The sequence below is a fragment of the Solanum pennellii genome, chromosome 6 (assembly GCF_001406875.1).
Source record: "Solanum pennellii chromosome 6, SPENNV200".
NCBI classification, from domain to species: Eukaryota; Viridiplantae; Streptophyta; class Magnoliopsida; order Solanales; family Solanaceae; genus Solanum; species Solanum pennellii.
In genome coordinates this window covers 242,798-261,954 of record NC_028642.1, presented here as the reverse complement: position 1 = coordinate 261,954, position 19,157 = coordinate 242,798, and the positions used below count along the sequence as shown (strand labels likewise).

General features: G+C 33.5%; 2 protein-coding genes across 7 annotated transcripts in view; both read right to left on the bottom strand.

Annotated features, from left to right (window-relative positions):
- Positions 1 to 7,330: 7,330 nt before the first annotated feature.
- Positions 7,331 to 12,735, bottom strand: LOC107021529. Its single transcript, XM_015222206.2, has 6 exons — positions 12,186 to 12,735; positions 11,716 to 11,793; positions 11,233 to 11,313; positions 9,839 to 9,993; positions 8,491 to 9,749; positions 7,331 to 7,711 (listed from the first exon to the last, which is right to left on the bottom strand). Exons 1-6 carry the CDS (start codon positions 12,618 to 12,620, stop codon positions 7,623 to 7,625), a joined length of 2,097 nt encoding a protein of 698 aa, XP_015077692.1. The 5' UTR covers positions 12,621 to 12,735; the 3' UTR covers positions 7,331 to 7,622.
- A 2,462-nt stretch (positions 12,736 to 15,197) lies between these two features.
- LOC107023251 overlaps positions 15,198 to 19,157 on the bottom strand; it is a 9,487-nt gene continuing 5,527 nt past the window's right edge. For all 6 annotated transcript variants that reach the window (XM_015223877.2, XM_015223878.2, XM_015223879.2 and 3 more), the window contains 5 exons: positions 18,865 to 18,950; positions 17,361 to 18,784; positions 17,083 to 17,196; positions 16,132 to 16,986; positions 15,198 to 15,703 (listed from right to left, as the gene is read on the bottom strand). In XM_015223877.2, coding sequence (XP_015079363.1) covers positions 16,367 to 16,986; positions 17,083 to 17,196; positions 17,361 to 18,784; positions 18,865 to 18,950 — 2,244 coding nt within the window. In that variant the 3' untranslated portion in view covers positions 15,198 to 15,703; positions 16,132 to 16,366. The remainder of the gene's footprint in view (positions 15,704 to 16,131; positions 16,987 to 17,082; positions 17,197 to 17,360; positions 18,785 to 18,864; positions 18,951 to 19,157) is intronic.

The following is a 19,157-nucleotide window of genomic DNA, read 5'->3' as shown; positions in this document are numbered from 1 at the left end:
AAAGCTTTCGTCTTTAAATAGTAATATTGTATATTTGTGATATTCATTTAAGATCTGATTACTTATCATTTGTTTTTGTCGATATGAACTTCTTATCCCAAGGAGTCGTGTCACAAGCACCCTGTCTTATGGACTCAACGTCCTCGCTGAGGTTTGCCCCACCATTGTGATTTTCCCCAACACTTGAGATCTGTCCAGGCCTAGCAAAGATGTTTGCCTCACCTAATCAGAATTTTTCTAAAATCAAGTTACTTTCACTTGCATCGACACGTTTAACTCAAAAGTTACTCTAAAACCATTTGTAATTGTCTAACCCACTAGTGATATTTTTCTATATCGGCATTGACCAGCACAAATTTTAAAGGGATCATTAAAGTACAAGGTCTACATACTTATATATAATTTACATCTCTCATGGTTTTTCGGCATCAACTATAGCAACAAAAGTACTAGATCAGAGACTTTTAAATCCAAACACGCACTAAAATGGATACCAAGAACACAACACAAATGTGATTCACTTATGTCTGTGAATGACAAGTGAAGGTGCAAAGTTTCATATTCTACTGATTCTTTACTTCTTCTACCTCTTAATTACAATTTTTCTTTTTTAAAGTGAATATAAAAGTGAAAGAACTTACACCAGCAACTCATTACTTAATATTATTTTGTGTTTTAATCGTGCCAATTTAAAAATTATTTCTACTAAAAACAATAATTTCCATATTGTAGAGTACGAATATATATTTGATTGCAAAGTATAGAGGAAAAAGAAAAGGAAATGTTTGCATGAAATAAGAAAATAATAATACTATACGGGAAGAACGTCAATTTAGCATAATGTAAAAAAAAAAATTATTTTATGGTACTTAGTTTTCTTCTAGTTTTCCTAACTTGAGTTGTTTTTTTAAATAAAAGAAGGAAACAAACACAAAATAAATAAATAAACAAGAAGAACTCTCTTCCAATATGTTATATTTCCTTATTTCATTCATTGGAGTTTAATCAATTTTCCAATGTTTTCATATACGGTTTTCTATCAAAATATGGCAATTCTCATTTTTGGTAATATTTTTACATTAATTTGCATGAAAAATTAAGGAAAAAAAGTAAGTCATTGATGTCTATATAAACAAACCAATGGAGTATTATGCATGTAATAAACTGAGTTACGCTTCAATGTAAGTTCATGGTCACAAAATTGATACTACATGTTTTTTCTTTTAATATATTAGAAAAGAAGCTACTTCAATTATATGTGATATTTTGAATTCACTAACTTTGTTAGTTTTGCATTTACAGCTTGCTTGATACTTTGTTTAGTACTTACACACCAAATTGAAGCAAGAATGTCTACCTCAAAAGCCAAATCAATTGAGAAATGGGAGAAGCTGGTAAATACGAGACAAGAGATAGAGCAGCGAACGAATAATATTAAAAATCAGGAAGAAAGTAGCAATGATACCAGAAAAGAAAGATTTGAGGCCACAACTGAACTTTGGAAGTTGAAGGACAAAGAAGATCAACTCGAAGACAGATTGGAGAAATATGGGATTTCTAAAAGAATGCTCTAGTGCTCTTTGTTCAATTACTTATTGATTTTGCAAGTTATTTACAATAATGTTTAGATTCCACTTTGGCCTGTAGATTTAGAGTTTTCATTTTTCCAGATTTGTTACTAGGAGCTCATTTTTATAATTAAAATAAAGGGAAGTTTAATTTAAACTACATGCATATCTCATTGATTGAGAATTTATCTATTCAACATTTGGTCTAATGTTTTTTAGTTTAATGAAATTGTTTGTCTTAAATCAATCATACAACATAATGTCACTGTCTTTTCCCCTTCGATGTTCAACACTTGCATTGAGGTCTCAATTAATCGAGATTTGTGTCGTGTAAAAGAAAATGTGCTTTCTAACAAGATTAATCTATTCATACCCAGAAATTTAATCAAAAAAAGGAAAAGATCTTATTCATCACAACGAAAACAAAAAGTTGCATCTCTGGATGGTATCTGAAATGATGGCATGCTTAGTTAATGTGTCTGCAATCTGGTTTTGCTCCCTGTGCCTGTGGGGATTATCCATCAAGAACCTACAATTAAAGGTAATGTTAGCATATTGTGGTGTATGTAGCACTACAACAAAATAACTTTTAGAGATATTAAATATTGATATTAATAAAGAGTGATGAAGTCTTTACCGGCATTTGTTAAGTGTTATTAGAACCAATGTCGCTAAAGGCTTTAGGGACACATACAAAGAGTGACAATTGCCGCTAAAAGTACATATTTAGCGGCAATTAAAAATTAAATGTCGCTAATGGTCAATTTTATTGTAATGTAGAGGTAATAGCATCAATATTAACGTCGAGAGGATTTAAATTAAACTAAAAGGGTGATCCAAGAATGGAAATATGAAGGCGGGAGTCACTAAACCTTCAACCGTGATGTATTTCTTACAGTAATAAGATTTAAGCTTCCGCATTATGGTTAGTATTTCGTATGATGAATGACGAATATAAGTTGAGATTAATTCATTGGTTCACCCATGCACCTAGGAGTTTAAGTGTGGGTGTCACTCACGACTCGATTTGGATCGTGACAATTTTATAGTTAAAAGTTTATTCTTTTTATTAGGAAGATATATGTAGTTCCTATCAAAACAATGATGGATTTTGCAATACAAAATTTATATGAAGTATTTTGAGATAAGCGTGCAACGCATGTTCCCCATCTAGTATAATATACATGTTAAATAAATTATTATTTACCTAGTTTCAGTGTTTGGTTTAATTCTAAAGTCAAATACAATCTAATAGAAAAGAGAGGAATATACTAAAAGAGAAATAACAATTTCTAAAGTTGTGCACATTGAGTTAAAAGGGTTCAGTTATGTTGTTAACGGGGAGCTTAAGCCCTGAAGAGAGGCCCAAATCATGTTGAGCACTTCACCTCCCTTAATAGGCGCTTCAGTATAATCATCAAAGCAGTAAGACATAAGTTACACTAACCAATTGATAATTTGATATATATCACTTTATCTCCATTCATGCTTATAAATACTATATCCTTGGACTACACATACATATATTCGTATGTTTTCCTTCCTTGTGTTTTTCATCAATAAACAAGCATTTTATTTGCCCTTTTACGTTCAAATTCAACATCTGAGGCTAAAAAAAAACCCTACAATTCCTCATCCCCTCAAATAACAAGCAAATACATCCCCTCAAGTTTATTTGTTATTTGCAATGATGTACTATATATGATAAGCAAACAATTCAAGCCACGCCAAAGAAGAGAAGAGTACTTGGTAGACAATATATAAATGTGCCCTTTAACTTGGCCTCATCTAGTATTTATTCCGTTCAACTTTGGATATGCATAAGTAGACAGTTAAACTTGTATATATAAAGTTGAACAAGTAGACATGCATGTCCTACGTGACATAATACACATAGGACACCATGTAGGATGGAGAATTGTCATGTAGGACGTCATATAGGATATGTGTCTCTACTTGTTCAATTATATACAAGTATAAATTTCTACTTGTACACCCAAAGTTGGAGGGTGTAGATGTCAATTTGAGGTCAAGTTCAAAGGCATTTTTATATATTTTGCCTACTTGGAATACATAACTAGAGTAATTGTTTTCAACACATTATGTGCAAACAATTCACACGATACAACAAGAACAGTATGAAAGGACAAGTACATAACTAGACTACTTGTTTATAACTAGGCACACAAAATGAAGAAGGGAGGAAATTGAACAAAAGTTCTCTCATAACGATAATAGCAGTACATCTCCATCACTTATTCATCACCACAACATAATAAAAGAAAACCTGGGAAATGCAATTTGTCTGAGGATTTATCTTTAGCCTATAAAACTGATGCATCGGCAAAGGGATAGTTAGTCATCTTCTTTACATGCGATCTGCAAAGAAAATTACACTCGTCAAAGTAACCGGAAAAAGGAGAAGTCACTCTTTTTCTTCAAGTATGGGAAAAAGGAGAAGTCACTCTTTTTCTTCAAAGTATGTTAAAAAGAATGACGTCTTTCTATATGTTTGAATAATATGTTTTTAAAGCCACATAAATGTCAAGACTAGAAATTCCAAAAGTATTCCTTCCTTTGTCAAGCTCGATTGGTGCTAATAAATAATCCTCCACATAAAATGATATAGAGTAGGTAATAAGTTCGTATTTACTCAACCTTTTTGGAGATTTTTACTCTAAAAATAAAAATGTAGGCACAGTGATTAGAATGGCTCAAGAGAGGAGATTCAAGTTTCTTCATAATTCTATCCTCATTCAAGTTTAAGATACCAATGTCAGGGCATAGACACTATTGATAAATAATACAGAAAAGGGCTTAAAATACGCTCGAAGTATTGAAAATGGTATAAAATTACCCTCTATCCATCTTTGGGTTCAAAATTGATCACTTATTTAATAATTTTAAATTTAAACAATTTAACTATTTTTAAAATATGTGACACTCAACTTATTGTTATAATTTAATTTATTAGTATGATTTATAAATCAATTCACCAAATGCTAATGATTGTATTTAAAGACCTGTTTAGTCTTAGTAGTCAAGAGGATTGTATTTTAAGAACAATCATTTTGCATTCATAGCCTCTTTCCCCAATTAGAGCCTTGTATTTTCACTTTAATATGTGTTTGAGCTTCATTCCAAACACCCTATACTATTTTTGCCCTCAAACTACAATAACATAATGTTGACACCTATTTAGATCTCCTTTAAATTACATTTTTTTTGTATCTAAGTTACTAACAAATCAAATACGACATTCTGTACCATTATTTCCCATCGTCTTATTAGTATTTGCTACTACACTTAATATTATCATTGTCACGTTTTTAGAATTAGTAATATAATTATATTTTTATCGAAGCTATTTCTATCACTTTACACCTTTTAAGACAATTCATTGTCGTCGCTTCATTTGATAAATTCATAACGAATTCTTAAAAATCATTTTTTGTGTAGTGATTATTGCTACATTCTTAAAAAACAAAGAACATAAAAGTGAAAGAACTTACGCCTGCAATTCATTTCTTAATATTATTATCATTTATTTTTTATTTTTAATTGTGTTTTCATGTTGCCAATTAAAAATATTATTTCTACTAAAAACAAAAACTACCATATTGTAGAGTACGAATGTATATTTGATTGCAAAGTATAGAGTAAAAAGAAAAGGAAATGTTTGCATGAAATAAGAAAATAATAATACTACACGGGAAGAACGTCAATTTAGCATAACGTAAAAAAAAATCAGTTTATGGTACTTAATTTTCTTCTAGTTTTTTCCTAACTTGATTTGTTTTTAAATAAAAGAACGAAACAAACCAAAAATAAATAAATAAACAAGAAGAATATGTTATATTTCCTTCTTTCAGTTATTGGAGTTTAATCAATTTTCCAATGTTTTCCTATACGGTTTTCTATCAAAATATGGCAATTCTCATTTTTGGTAATATTTTTACATTAATTTGCATGAAAAATTAAGGAAAAAAAGTAAGTCATTGATGTCTATATAAACAAACCAATGGAGTATTATGCATGTAATAAACTGAGTTACGCTTCAATGTAAGTTCATGGTCACAAAATTGATACTACATGTTTTTTCTTTTAATATATTAGAAAAGAAGCTACTTCAATTATATGTGATATTTTGAATTCACTAACTTTGTTAGTTTTGCATTTACAGCTTGCTTGATACTTTGTTTAGTACTTACACACCAAATTGAAGCAAGAATGTCTACCTCAAAAGCCAAATCAATTGAGAAATGGGAGAAGCTGGTAAATACGAGACAAGAGATAGAGCAGCGAACGAATAATATTAAAAATCAGGAAGAAAGTAGCAATGATACCAGAAAAGAAAGATTTGAGGCCACAACTGAACTTTGGAAGTTGAAGGACAAAGAAGATCAACTCGAAGACAGATTGGAGAAATATGGGATTTCTAAAAGAATGCTCTAGTGCTCTTTATTCAATTACTTATTGATTTTGCAAGTTATTTACAGTAATTTTTAGATTCTACTTGGCCTATAGATTTAGAGTTTTTCATTTTTCCAGATTTGTTACTAGGAGCTTATGTTTTTTTGATATATTATTGAAATAAAGGAAATTTTAGTTTAAAATACATGCTTGAGAATTTATATATTCAATGTTTGATCGGATTTTCTTTTTTGTTCAATCAAATCGTTTGTCTTAAACCAATTATACAACAAACATAATATCACTGTCTTTTCCCTCGATGTATATAGTACGGGGTCTCAATTAATCAAGATAAAAGAAAATGTGCTTTCTAATAAGATTGATCTTTTACATACGCAAAAACTTGATTAAGAATGAAAAGATCTTATAAATCACAACGAAATCTTTATTTTTGCTCTCGTTTCACATTGGTATAATTATTTGGAAGTGTAAACTCTCTATATTTGTCAAACCCAACTAACAAAGGACTTGTAAGAAAATTATCATGGCTGTTTCTAACTAATGAAACTCATATTTCTTTTTTAATTTTTCATGTTCAATTATGGATTAATTTAGACAATATAAATAAACTCTTGATCACTTCATTATGCTAAATTAACATTCTTCCCTTGTAGTATTATAATTTTCTTATTTCATGGAAACATTTCCTTTTCTTTTTCCTCTCTTAATTTCTTGAGATTAACTTCCCAATCGAATATATATTCCTGGTCGACATTTTTTTTTTGTTTTGAGCAAAACTACTAATTATATCAACTTTAATTTTATAATTACAATTCATAGCTACATGTTATAGGGAGGAAAGCGGCGAGCGAGAAAGAACAAAGAGTGGGAGAGGTAAATCGTACAAGTATATCGGTTAGATAATTGTATATTATACATATGTATTTGTATATGGCAAGCGAGATTGGGAGAGGGAGAGAGGCAAGCGAGATTGGACAAAGGTTAGATAATTGTATATTATACGTATGTATTTGTATAATGACAAATCTTGGTTTCGATTTTAAGGATACAACACAGCCTTATGCAACTTTGATTTTCCTTTTGATTTTAAAGACAAAAACAGCAGTGATAACAAATGGAAAAAATCGGTCAACACTGTGAAAAGCTAATCTTAAGTGTTGGAAGTGACAACATATAAAGACACCATAGACAAGAGAAAAACGCTTCCACCCGGATATAAACTTAATCAAACTGATCAACTTTTCTAGATCAAAGTAGTTTTAAGCATTGACTTACCACATGCATATCAAATCTAATCTATAGAACTGGAACTAACTAGCCAAGTACAATAGGTGCTAAGAAATGATTTTGATTAATCCTGCTGATAGATATAATATTTAATGAGCAATACAATATTCCAGGTGCATATAATGTGCAGAATACACAAAGAATAGACCTACATTACAACAGCAAAGTTAGAATAATGATCCATAAAGAATCCAAGAGGCTATTACGCATGGAACAAACAGCTGAAAAGAATTAACCGTATAATTGCATCTTTGTTCTTTGATGGTATTTCACTTGTCAACGACTTAAATAAACAACCTGACAAACCTCACAAAGTCGTAAGCTGATTCAATTTCAGCCTCTGAAAGTGGAAGGCCTACGAGTCAACAAGCGTTTGAAAGGAAACAAAGAAGGCCGATAAGATGTCTTGCGTTTCATTTTCCCTGCAAAAGATGGATGGAAACGCTAAAACATATGCTTCAGGCAGAAACTAAAAGGAAAATTCATCAGAAAAAACAGAATAATACAAGATATATATGAATAATTAACTGAAGGAAAAGACACTATGCAGAGCGATTGAACTTGAAAGTTTCCAACCATCCCCACCAAAAGGGTATCCAATTGTAAGGAGGTAATAACAGATTTGCACCAATACAGGGCATCAAATGCTGATGGTAACCAATAAACACTAACAGGTGACTCAAAAACAGAAATAACTTACTACCAAAGGCAGAGACGGGATAAGTTTATGGGTTCAGAACTTGCCATTGAACCAATAGCTCGTTTAACTGGTTCAGAATTAATATTTATACAAATTAATAATCTCAATATAAATAAAGGGTCTCTAATTAAAAGCTACTGGATTCAACATATGCTGATACTAGCAAGAAGAGAACTTTTGCAACTGAGACCATGAAAAATAAAAAAAATAAAAAAAAAGAGAAATGAATGGTTTTCTGAATGTTATATCAGTACATAAATCGTCCATGAAGATAAAAACTATGCTGTCCACTTCAAATCCTATGCTCCATTTCATTTGACCTGGTTGGTGTTTTTCAGGACACACAGGTACAATTTAATTCAATATCATTTTCTCAAAATAATAACTTAAAATATATTTGAGAATAGCTATTGGTGCTCAAGACCAAATGAAAAATAAGTCAATTTACCCTGAGGAAGCAAAGTTGGACTGTTGGACAATCAAAACTAATAAGAGTTATACCTGACAAAGATCCACCCAGGATCTGATGACTTAGTCCAGCACTATCACCAGCGTGTTCCGGTTCTCCCTCTGTAACATCTTTGCTTGGCACCTTATCAGCAATTAAAAAATACTCATCATCCACTTCCATAGGATTGCTATGCTCACTGTTGGATGATCCAGCAGCTAAGGTAGTAGAACGATATCTCATCTCCCTAAATTGTTCTTTGTCAGTTGCATTGTTATTAACTCGTGCCTCAACCAAGGCTACACCATCTGCACCATTATGATCACGGTAATCTGTGTGGAAGCTACCTGAGATCCCAAGCTGCTGAACATTTGAACCAGTGAAAGTCTCATCCTTTGAAAGTGTAACATCCGCCAAGGAAGAACTAGCAGAAAGAGTGACTTCAGAATCTGTTCTGCAAGTATAGTTTGCTGCACTCTGTGGCAAGACTCCATCACTACTAGCTGAACAAGTTTCAAGTTGAAAATCCTGTATTATCTTCTCAGAAGAAGTATCCTGCACGTCCAACTTACCTGTAATTTTCATTTCGTCATTGTCAGTCATACCATTTTCTCTAACTTCGATATCTCTTCTGTAGGTGTGGGTTGTCACACCATCTGGCAAGACAGCATTTCCTTCACAACTAACTGGACTAGTTTCTGTTTGAAAATCATGCATTTTGGTCCCAGATGTATCTGTTATATCTAACTTCTTTGTAAATTGTATATCCTCATTATCAATCCTACCGTTTTCCTCTTGTTTATCCAAATTAGCAGCATTGTTTAGAGCAATGGAAAAATGTGGCACCCTAACTTTTTCAGAACCAGAACCATGTTGGTTTTTATCCATATCATCTTCTAGAATTGAACATTCTACAGGCAGAAAATTGACACCACCTGGTTCTTGTGATATTCCAGATCTTGGAAGAGTCCTCTCATCCACCTGAACACCTGCCAATTCTTCAACAGCATCCATAGGAACTTGCCCCGCCACTTTTGAAGATATCAAATCTTTAATCTGGAGCCCATGTGCAGGCAGGTTATTCACAGTTGAACTAAAGTCGATGGGTTTCACTTCTTTTCGTACATTTCTGGAGCCAGAAAAAGATTTCTTGATGTCGTCTAACAGCAAATCACCCTCACCACTAGAGATAGGATCCCATTTGTTGAGCCAATCATCAAATTCAGGTTCCTTGATGCCCGATGTTATTGGTTCAACCTTAATTGCCTCCTTGTGGTAAGATTTTTTCCTTAAAGCATTAGTTATAACAGTTCTGCCAAAGAAATAAGGATAGGATACTTTAAAATCCATCATGCGCAAGTGCTGTTGACACAAAAAAATAAAGTAATTTCTGTAAGTTACCTACAATTTTTGGAAAGCGCTGCTTTAGCACGTTCCAGTTGGAGACCGAGCAAAGATGCCAAATTCGCTACATCATAAGGCCCTCTAAGTTCGGTTACAGAAGGAGCAGCACTGGAGAAAAGAAGATTCTTTCCTCGAGTCCAATCCACCAGCAACTGGACATTAAGCAATTAGATCAAATTAGATTTGGCATATCCTAGACACCAAAGATAGTAAGAAAATACAAATCATAAGTCTTAAATTAGGTTGAATGTTATATTTGTGAATTGAGAAAATCCCTGCCAAAAGGTCAGGCTACTGTCTCCTTATACTAGAAAAGAGCCTGCTGCGAGGAGCCATGGTTCTTGTTAAGAAGCTTTACTAAATGCTCAAGTAACATAACATGCAAGTAAGAACTACTACCTCAATACTGGATCTTGAGGTTGATGATCTGCTATAAGATTCTTATTTCATTTAACAGTAGTTTCCTACATTTTGAGTTCTATATGAAATAGTGACTGTCAATGTCTTTGCTCTATGCTTAACTTGTGAATATGCAATGTGCTTCGTACAATTTCACTATTTTGGGTCCTAGCTAGGTTAGCAGAATACTGTTGCCCTGGTATTATCTTAAAAGCCATGAACGACAGAGTATTAAGTCACGTACGTATAGTATTTAGTATCTAGATATCTAAGAAGAAAGCTGCCTTTAGACACAACCAAATTCAAATAAAAATTTCCAGTAAAGGCAAGGCCACACAAAAGGGAAATGGCTTATACTTCAAAGTACAGACTTCCATTTTTCATTAAGAAAATTGTCTAGCTAATAAGGGTAGAATTGCTTATGCGATAAGGTGCATGAGGTGGAGTGCATAGAAGGCGAGAAAGAGAATATAAATTTGGTTTCACTACAGATAAGGAAAACAGAAGCTGTGATGCAAACTACCACAAGTTGGGAAATGTTCAAAAGCCATTTTTTAAAATTTGATATAGGTGCTGCACATACAAGAAAGGACCTGTGGACAACTAATTTATATTGATTAATGAAAAAAGAAAGGAAAAAAATGGACATTTTGAGGATTCACATGATCAACTGCAAGTAGATTCGGATTGAGGATTACTTGGTGTAGGCATAAGAGGAAAAAGAAAGTGAAAATGTAGACTGATTAGGCTTGATAACTCTCAATGCATATTAGAGAACATGCAATAGTTCCTACAAATTCAACATGAAGCTTGATTTTTTCTATTTTTTATTTTTATTTTTTAGAAGGTAGAAAACCCCTAGTTAGAGGTTGCCACTGTAGAAAACTGTTTTACTAATTATCAAGAGGATTTCATGTCTTCTCTTAAACCTATACTATACCAACTACTAAAACCAAATACAAAAGAACAAAACCAGAATTTCCCGGACTCACCTTAGCATTAGATATAGTTTGCCTTCTCATTTGGGCATCCAAAATAAGACTTGAGTAAGTAATCTCAAAATATACTCCACGCTGCAATAAAAAAGAAATCAAAACTCTCAATCATCCAGAAAACCATAAACAGCTAAAGATGTGGTTCAGCTAACTTTGAGCATACACCATCTTTGGATGCCATTTCATTTTTTCTTCCACATTAAGAGGTTCCTTCAACGAATTAGTTTCATTTAGAAAGTTATGATTTACACATCTTAGTGGTTAATATTTAGCATAACAAAAGCCCTGGACAGGAATGAAACCTAACTATAGTTTAAGGGAATCAAATACAAGCCAAATGAGCATAGATATTTCTTTCCAAGGAGTTTGTCTCCGCTCTTTTTTCCTTTATCAACAGTATATTCTCCCAATATTTCATGAAGTGCACATAGACTAGGATTCGCATCATGAGTATGAATATTACATTAATAGAGGGCACACCTGAATTGCAGCTTTAACCATGGATTGCTTCAACCTAAATGGCAACTTATCCGAGAAATCAATAGCAATTATGTCCACCTAAAAGTTGAAAAGAAAAAGGTAAGCACAGAAACAACTAGTATACAATACATGCATAAATGCAACATCTAAAGTCTTCAAGATAATAGAGACAAAAATGATTTGGCATCGTCTTTTTTTCCTAATAGCTCCTCCACGATAAAACCAACAGTATAAATAGCTCTAACTCATACTTAATAAACTAAATATTCCGTAAATATTCAACTCTTCATCTCAGCACAGCACAGCACAAATAGAGATATTTTTATTACTGTAAGTTTTCCAATTTCAATTTTCTGCCAGAGTACTACACCCATCTTAAAGATTCAAAAATGTTATCTTTTTTTTCCTAAGTGCCTTGCTCAATCAAAACTAACACACTTAAATTGAGTCGGAGTGAGTATTCAACAAACCTCGGAAACCTGGCAAGCCTGTTCAAACGCCTGCTGATTGAGTGGTCTCACGGCAACAATATCATAGCTTTTCAGAATAGGATTACCAGAATTAAGAGCCGAAGCCTGAGACGAACTATCAACTACAACAGTCAAACGCGTGTACTGCCGAAAAGGGGCTGAAACGGGTACATTTAAGAGTTCTCTGTGAAACTTTACAGCTGAGGAAAGTGAAGGTGCAAGTTTCAAAACAGAAGAAAGAGGGAATAAAGGGATACAACAACGATCCGATTCCGACATTACACCTCTGAAAGTACGATTGTATGCTATTCCAGTATAACCCAATTCCATAGCCTTGATTATGAGCTTGAGACGTATGGCTTTTAGGGCTTTTTTATCTGTAACGATGTTTCTATCGGATTCATAGTAGGGTATATTGAGGTCGAAGAAACCCATGATGATGAATTTGTGTGCGTTGAAGGAGAGAAACTGGCAGAGTATAGAGATGAAAGGGGCGGATGAAGGGTTTTAAGGGGTTTGGGTTTAATTCTATATATTTTATTCGCAAAATGCACAAGTAACCTGATCGAAATTTGAGTTATACTCTTAATCAAACAAAAATTTTATTATCTTGAACTTATTTTTTAATTTAATGTTGTACACTTATTTGACATTTAAATATCTCTCACGTGTATCAATTGCATGAAGTTACGGAGTGTAACACGTAAGACAAAAGGCTTATAAAAAAAAATTAAAAAATAAGTTAAGAAAATAAAATGTATCTCTAAAATTTCGATAACAGTATAAAGGGTACTTGTTTATTTTTCCTATTTTTATCTATAAAGATAGTGAAAAAAATTGAACAAACCTTTTAATTTTGGTGACACTTTGATCAAGAAAGGGTCAAACTCACTTTAAAATGTAATTAAGTTAATCAAAATTAAATTAATGTTTTCAAAATTTTCTAATCTACATGTCTCAACTACTTCATTTCTATCCAAACCATTAAAAACAAAACCATTAAAAACAAGTAAAAATTAAAATTTTCTCTCTTTTTCTTCTCTCTGACGCTTTGTTCTTCTTCTTCTTCCTTAGAAAATCCGACTATCAATAAATATTCTTCCGTTTATCTTCCTCTTTATCTTCGATTCATCACTCTCTCTTTTTTATTTTCTGGCAAATTGTTGACAAAGCATATATTTGTTTTGAAAATGTTTTTTTATTGGTGAAATCAAGAATTGAATCGTTAAAGATTAAAATCTGATAGACCGATAATAAATATCTGACTGATTTTGTTATCGATTTAGCATATTTAAAAATCAAATACTGATAAATCGAATTGATAATATAGGTACATGCAAATCAAATATCGAAGTTGGACAAATTTGTGTTATTATATAATAAAGGGAAAACATTTTTAAAAAAAAATCATAAACTTGATAGCTCAACTTACTTTGATATTTGAATTACACGGACATTGGAATACGCCTTTAATATTTTTGAAGTGGTTATTTTTCCACAATAAATTATAACATCTCTCTCACCTGCCATGTAAGCGTCATATTATAATCATGTAGGCACCACATCATTAATTTTCTTTTAACTGATTCACTACTTTTTCTTAAACACATTTTAAAATTAATTTCATCAATTAATTAATTTATAAATACATTCTCTTTCTTCTTTCTTGTTTATCATTTCAACCTTCAATACATTCTTTTATTATTCTTCATTATTAAACCACTTTGTAAATAGTAATAAATTTAAAGAAGAAATTCACTATTATATTCCTGTTATTTTCTTCGAAACCTCCCCATGAATTTACCCGCTTGAAAAAATGAATTTAGATGAAAGTCATTTTTTTTACAACTCAAATAAAAAATGAAGATTTCATAAGAAATTGATCCTCAAAAAATATATGTTTTATGAGAAATATTTGAGTGTATCTAGAATTGTTTGAATGGATCTAGAAATCAAAATGATTCACTCAAAATTCAAAAAAAATTATATTTGTGAAATAGACATCAATAATATAGAGCGAAATTGACGTAAATAAAATGACATAGATATTAAATTTCATGTATCAATAAAGGACTAGCGAAATGAAAATAGTGGATATAGGTGGAAATGAATATGGAGAAGAAGGTGTTTCAATAGAAAAAGAACAGTATTGAGCAAGACAACAAAATAAAAAGAAAAAAATTAAAGAAATTAATGGGAGCCACAAATTCCATACCTCTAAATAAGAAAAGGTACATATTTTTTAAAGAGTTAATTTATCAAGAAAAACTAAAAGGATCAAAAGAGAGAGAGAGATAATTCAATTTTTTCAATTTTTTTTATTTTTATTTTTGAATCCGACACCAAACGAAAGTAATATTGAATCCCTTAAACTAAATGGATGTTCAATCATAAAATATAAACGTGAACATCATAAAAGACAATAACCAAAAAGGAACACAAGTGGTCAACTCTAACTTTCATATATATATAGAGAGAGTGAGATAATTCAATTTTTTTACTTTTATTTTTGAATCCGACACCAAACGAAGTAATTTATTAGTTCAAAACCAACCTGAAAAAACAAAAAATCAATCCAAATAAAATTTCAATTTGATTTGATTATTCTATTTAACCCGAATGGTGCGCACTGCACACCCCTACTTCAAACTCTATCAAAGAGGCCAGATTTTAATTCTCCAAATTTTCACAGCTATTTTGTTTGCCTCATCTCCTTTTTTCTTTTAATTTAAGCAAAGTAGATCTTCTGTGCCAGAAAACCCCAAGTGACTAAAAGAGGTATTTTATTGATCTGCGGTGAAAGTTGTTCAGTTTATTGAGATTCAAATTTGGTGCTGTGGCAAATTGGAGGTTGTCAATAGGCAAATTTTTCAACCAAGGGTTTTGAGAGAGTCGTTGACAAAGCATTCAGTCAGTATTCTATTCGTTCTATTCCTATGGAACACTTGCTGGAAAAAGGTTAGCAAAGAAGGAAGGACGCCAGACAATTGATTTCCGATCATCTCTTTGTAATAGAAACATAAAAAATCATGCATTCCTCCTTTCGAGCCTTCAAAGAAGGAGCAACATCAAACTTCCTGCATATCCTTCGCCTTGGGAACTTAAAGGAAACATTATAAAGACCTAAAATATACAGATCAACTGTAACAAGTTCAAATAAAATGCCTTGGTTTCGGCTTTACGAAAGACATTGGGAGGATTAAGCAAAGGTCCCCCTCTTCAACTAAAAATGAAATGTTTATCTGGTCAAAATGCACTAGTAATCTCATCCATCTCATAGTTGGAACATGAACATTTCCCAATTTTACTTGCATTCCCGCAAACAAGCTACAGCATTATTGGTTTCTTGAAAAAAAAAATGAGCTGTGTTCAATAATCTTTTTTCTGATTCTAATGTGTATTTATGACCAAATTCTCCACCCACATCCAAGAACGCTGACAGGAGAATCACCTGCCTATTCAGTCAAGCATGAAGCTGTGTCTAAACCACCATGTTGAGCCTCGACCTCAGCTTTCAACTGGCAAAATCATCATAAACCAAAAGCAGGTATCAATGTAATATAAAAACACATTAAACAAGAATTATTCGTCAAACTTCAAAAAGAATTAATTCGGGACCACGTGTCAATTGAAGGAGCAAGAGTGAATTAGTCCTTCCAAACATAAAATCAAATGTTCGAGAAATGTAATTCCAGGAACTATTTCTAAGCAGAGAAAATCAGAAACATCTTTTCTTAAGTTGGTATTGGCTGGCTACTTCAATACAACATTGGAAAGGAAATTTCACAATAGAAGTACTCATCAAGATTGACAAGAACATTGAATATGCAGTGCAGACCTAGCAATGGCCGATTTTTGTCACCTAAACTTGTCCTTGCAACCTTGCACATACTCTGGAGACAAGTATAACAAAGAAAGATGGTAGACTTGGTTGGGAAGTGCTAACCTGTTGGTTTCTGGATACCCTTTTTCTAGGAGGGTTATTCCTTCACCAATCTGAAAGCCAACTTCATGCAGACAGCGTGAACCAACCTCGCCTTTCAGAGAGCAAGACTGTTGTGTTTCCTCGTGTCCTCTTAGTCATTTGAACATCATAAGATCAATTCAGTTAAGTCACGTGATCATTCTGGTTCATTGATTCTTTAATAGCTACTCAGCTCAAAAGAACCACTGATCCAAAATTACATCCCAAATGTTCTATTATACAAATTGCCAGAATTGGGCATATGAATCTTTGATTCCTCATATCCGGTAAAGAACTTGTTAAAGCCCATATTTTCTGTTCGGGGGTGTTCCGCTACACCCAAACTGTTTCCACTCTGAACCCCATTCCAACTGTCCCAGTGGCCATTTGACATGACAGAGTTTCTACCAAGGGAAAGAGTGAGCTGTGAATATGGAGATTGATGGTTGACCAGAGTTTGCTCCAGAGCCCTGGAAGAAAATCCATCAAATGGGGGATGATTGTTGGCCAGAGTTTGCTCCACACCCCGGGAAGACATTCCATAAGCATCACCGAACGGTGAAAACATATTCCTCGTATCAGAAAAACTCTGGTTCTGATGCGCAGCTACAGATCTTTGCATCAGTAATTGAAGCCTTCCCTCATTTTGTAAAGTATTTGATTGTGGAGGACAACTTGAAGACATGTCCAAGTTTGAGAGATGAAGGCCATTAGGAAACCCTTTACCAACTGCCAGAATAGCAGGATCCATAAACTCAATATCACCATTACTCACATGTCCAACTTGAGGAGCCTGGTGCAGATTGTGCAATGAGGAGGCATCACGCAAGTTACTCGCTGCAAAATGTAATCAGTTGACATAAACCATTAAAATCACCATACATTATGTCAACACAGTAGAAAAAACACAAAAGGGCGTGGTAAGTAACAGACCATGAAGAGAGTCAAAATTCTGTTCCATTCTCTCAAAATGAGAAGCAAAACCCGGGGGTGGTGCTCTGTTTGGTGCTGAGAACCCTGGAGGTGCTGACATCTGAGGTCTGGACACTATTATGAAAATCCACCAAAAAGGTTTAATCCAAAGGCACTCAACCTTTTTATTTTCTTCTTTCTTTTGAAGGAGTACAATTAAAACAAAACTTGAAACAATATTTTACAATATAAGATGCAGTTAAGACAGAAGGAACTACAAAGATGAGCCATGCACTGACCTGATAGCTTATTAGAAGAGAGATGAGAAAAGCTGTTGCCAAAACCAACTGTTTCCTCATTATTAGCCATGGAAAAACCATTACGAGTACCAATATAATCAAGTTTATCATTTCTGCTATTTGGAAAATCATGACCATGATGATAATGATTAAAACTTTGCTCAATGTAATTAAGAGATGGTTGATAATCAGCTAATGCATTGGTGGTTGGTTCTTCTCTTGCAAAAGAGAATCTTGATTGGTTACTGGTTAATTTTCTTGAGCTTGACACTCTAACAGACCCTTGTCGGTCATCAGTTTCTCCCAACAACTTGGCAAGGTTCTGAGGAGAAGTTAATGACTCATTCCAAGGATCAAAATCCAGGGACAAAATATTAGATATAATACTGTTCTCTCCAATATCTACATTAGTACTACTGTTCTCGCTAGGAGCTTCACCTTGAAACCTTTCCACATGCATCCTCTTACCCTCGTCAGGCAACGGATAATAACTTCTATCAATAGTATGCAAATCCGCCACACAATTTGATACATTCTCGGGGTATCCATTAGTCGATGATTCACGAGAAGGCTGTGATACTGAATCAGTTCTCCTGTCTAACTGCATATCGGCCCTAACAGGTCCACCACCATTAGTCAGCTGAGAGGAATACCAACAAGGCTGAGCTGGGGAGTGCAAAGAAAGGGGAAGATTTGGTGAATAAACTTTGTCAATAACTACTTCGGGATCCCTATGTCTCTGCTCATTAAAGGTTAGCAAATCATTCTCCATTTCAGAAGTAGTAACTTGTGTTACTTTGCTCTGTGTATCCAATCTCAAGTCAGACTTCTCTCTTGTAATACAAATCTCATCTGCAGAAGTCGCATATTCCCCGGTCAATTCAGATGGCGGGGACTCCTTATTTTGATCAATACAGTTGCTCTGTGTTTTTTCATGTCTACCAATGCTCAATGACGACATATCAAGGCATACATTCTGGATCTTAGCATCCGTGGTATCATTGAAATATTTTGTAAAACCAGGTCCACTAGACTTAACAGAAATATCCAAGGCATTTGTACTACTGGTTGGTATCATTTGTTTATCTCTGTCCTTCAAAGACATGGACGGGACACTATGTAGCTGACTGTCCAGAGGTGCCGGAATAGTGGGGTTCTCAGAAGTATAGATATGAGGATCTGCTCCTACATGCTGCTTAACAGGTTCTAAAGTCTCTATTTTACCTTTCTCTTGAGAAGTTACACTTTCTTCAGTATGTACTACTTTCTTTCCTGCATAGGTAGGCAGTAACGAAACCTGACTTGTCCTTTCAACAGCATTATAAGATACAGCTGGATTACACGTTTGAGGCTTCTTATTAAGTGGTCCATTAGAACATGGTACACTGGCAGGTGGGTGTTGATTATTTGATACACGTGTTCCCCTAGTAAACAAGATCAAAATTTAGCAAATAGCACCATATACAAATTAATGATGATAAAAGAGTATCTGCTTATTGATTACCATAAAGCTCCAGCAGGAAGAGCCGCAGATCTACCAGAGCTACTATTTGGTGGGGAGCTGGAGCCTCTAACACTGGGTGCTGAATTCTGCATGGCAGATGACAATATAAAATTCTACACTTGCAAATGAAACATTGCCATATTGCTGAAATAATTTCTAGCAGGGGTAAATTTGTCCAGATATAAGCTTTCATGTGTGTAAATCACAATTACCCACCACAAAAGATGAAAATGCCTGGAATCTAAGACCACAAGAGAGCACGATGCCCGAACTTATCAGCCCACTGAACCCCC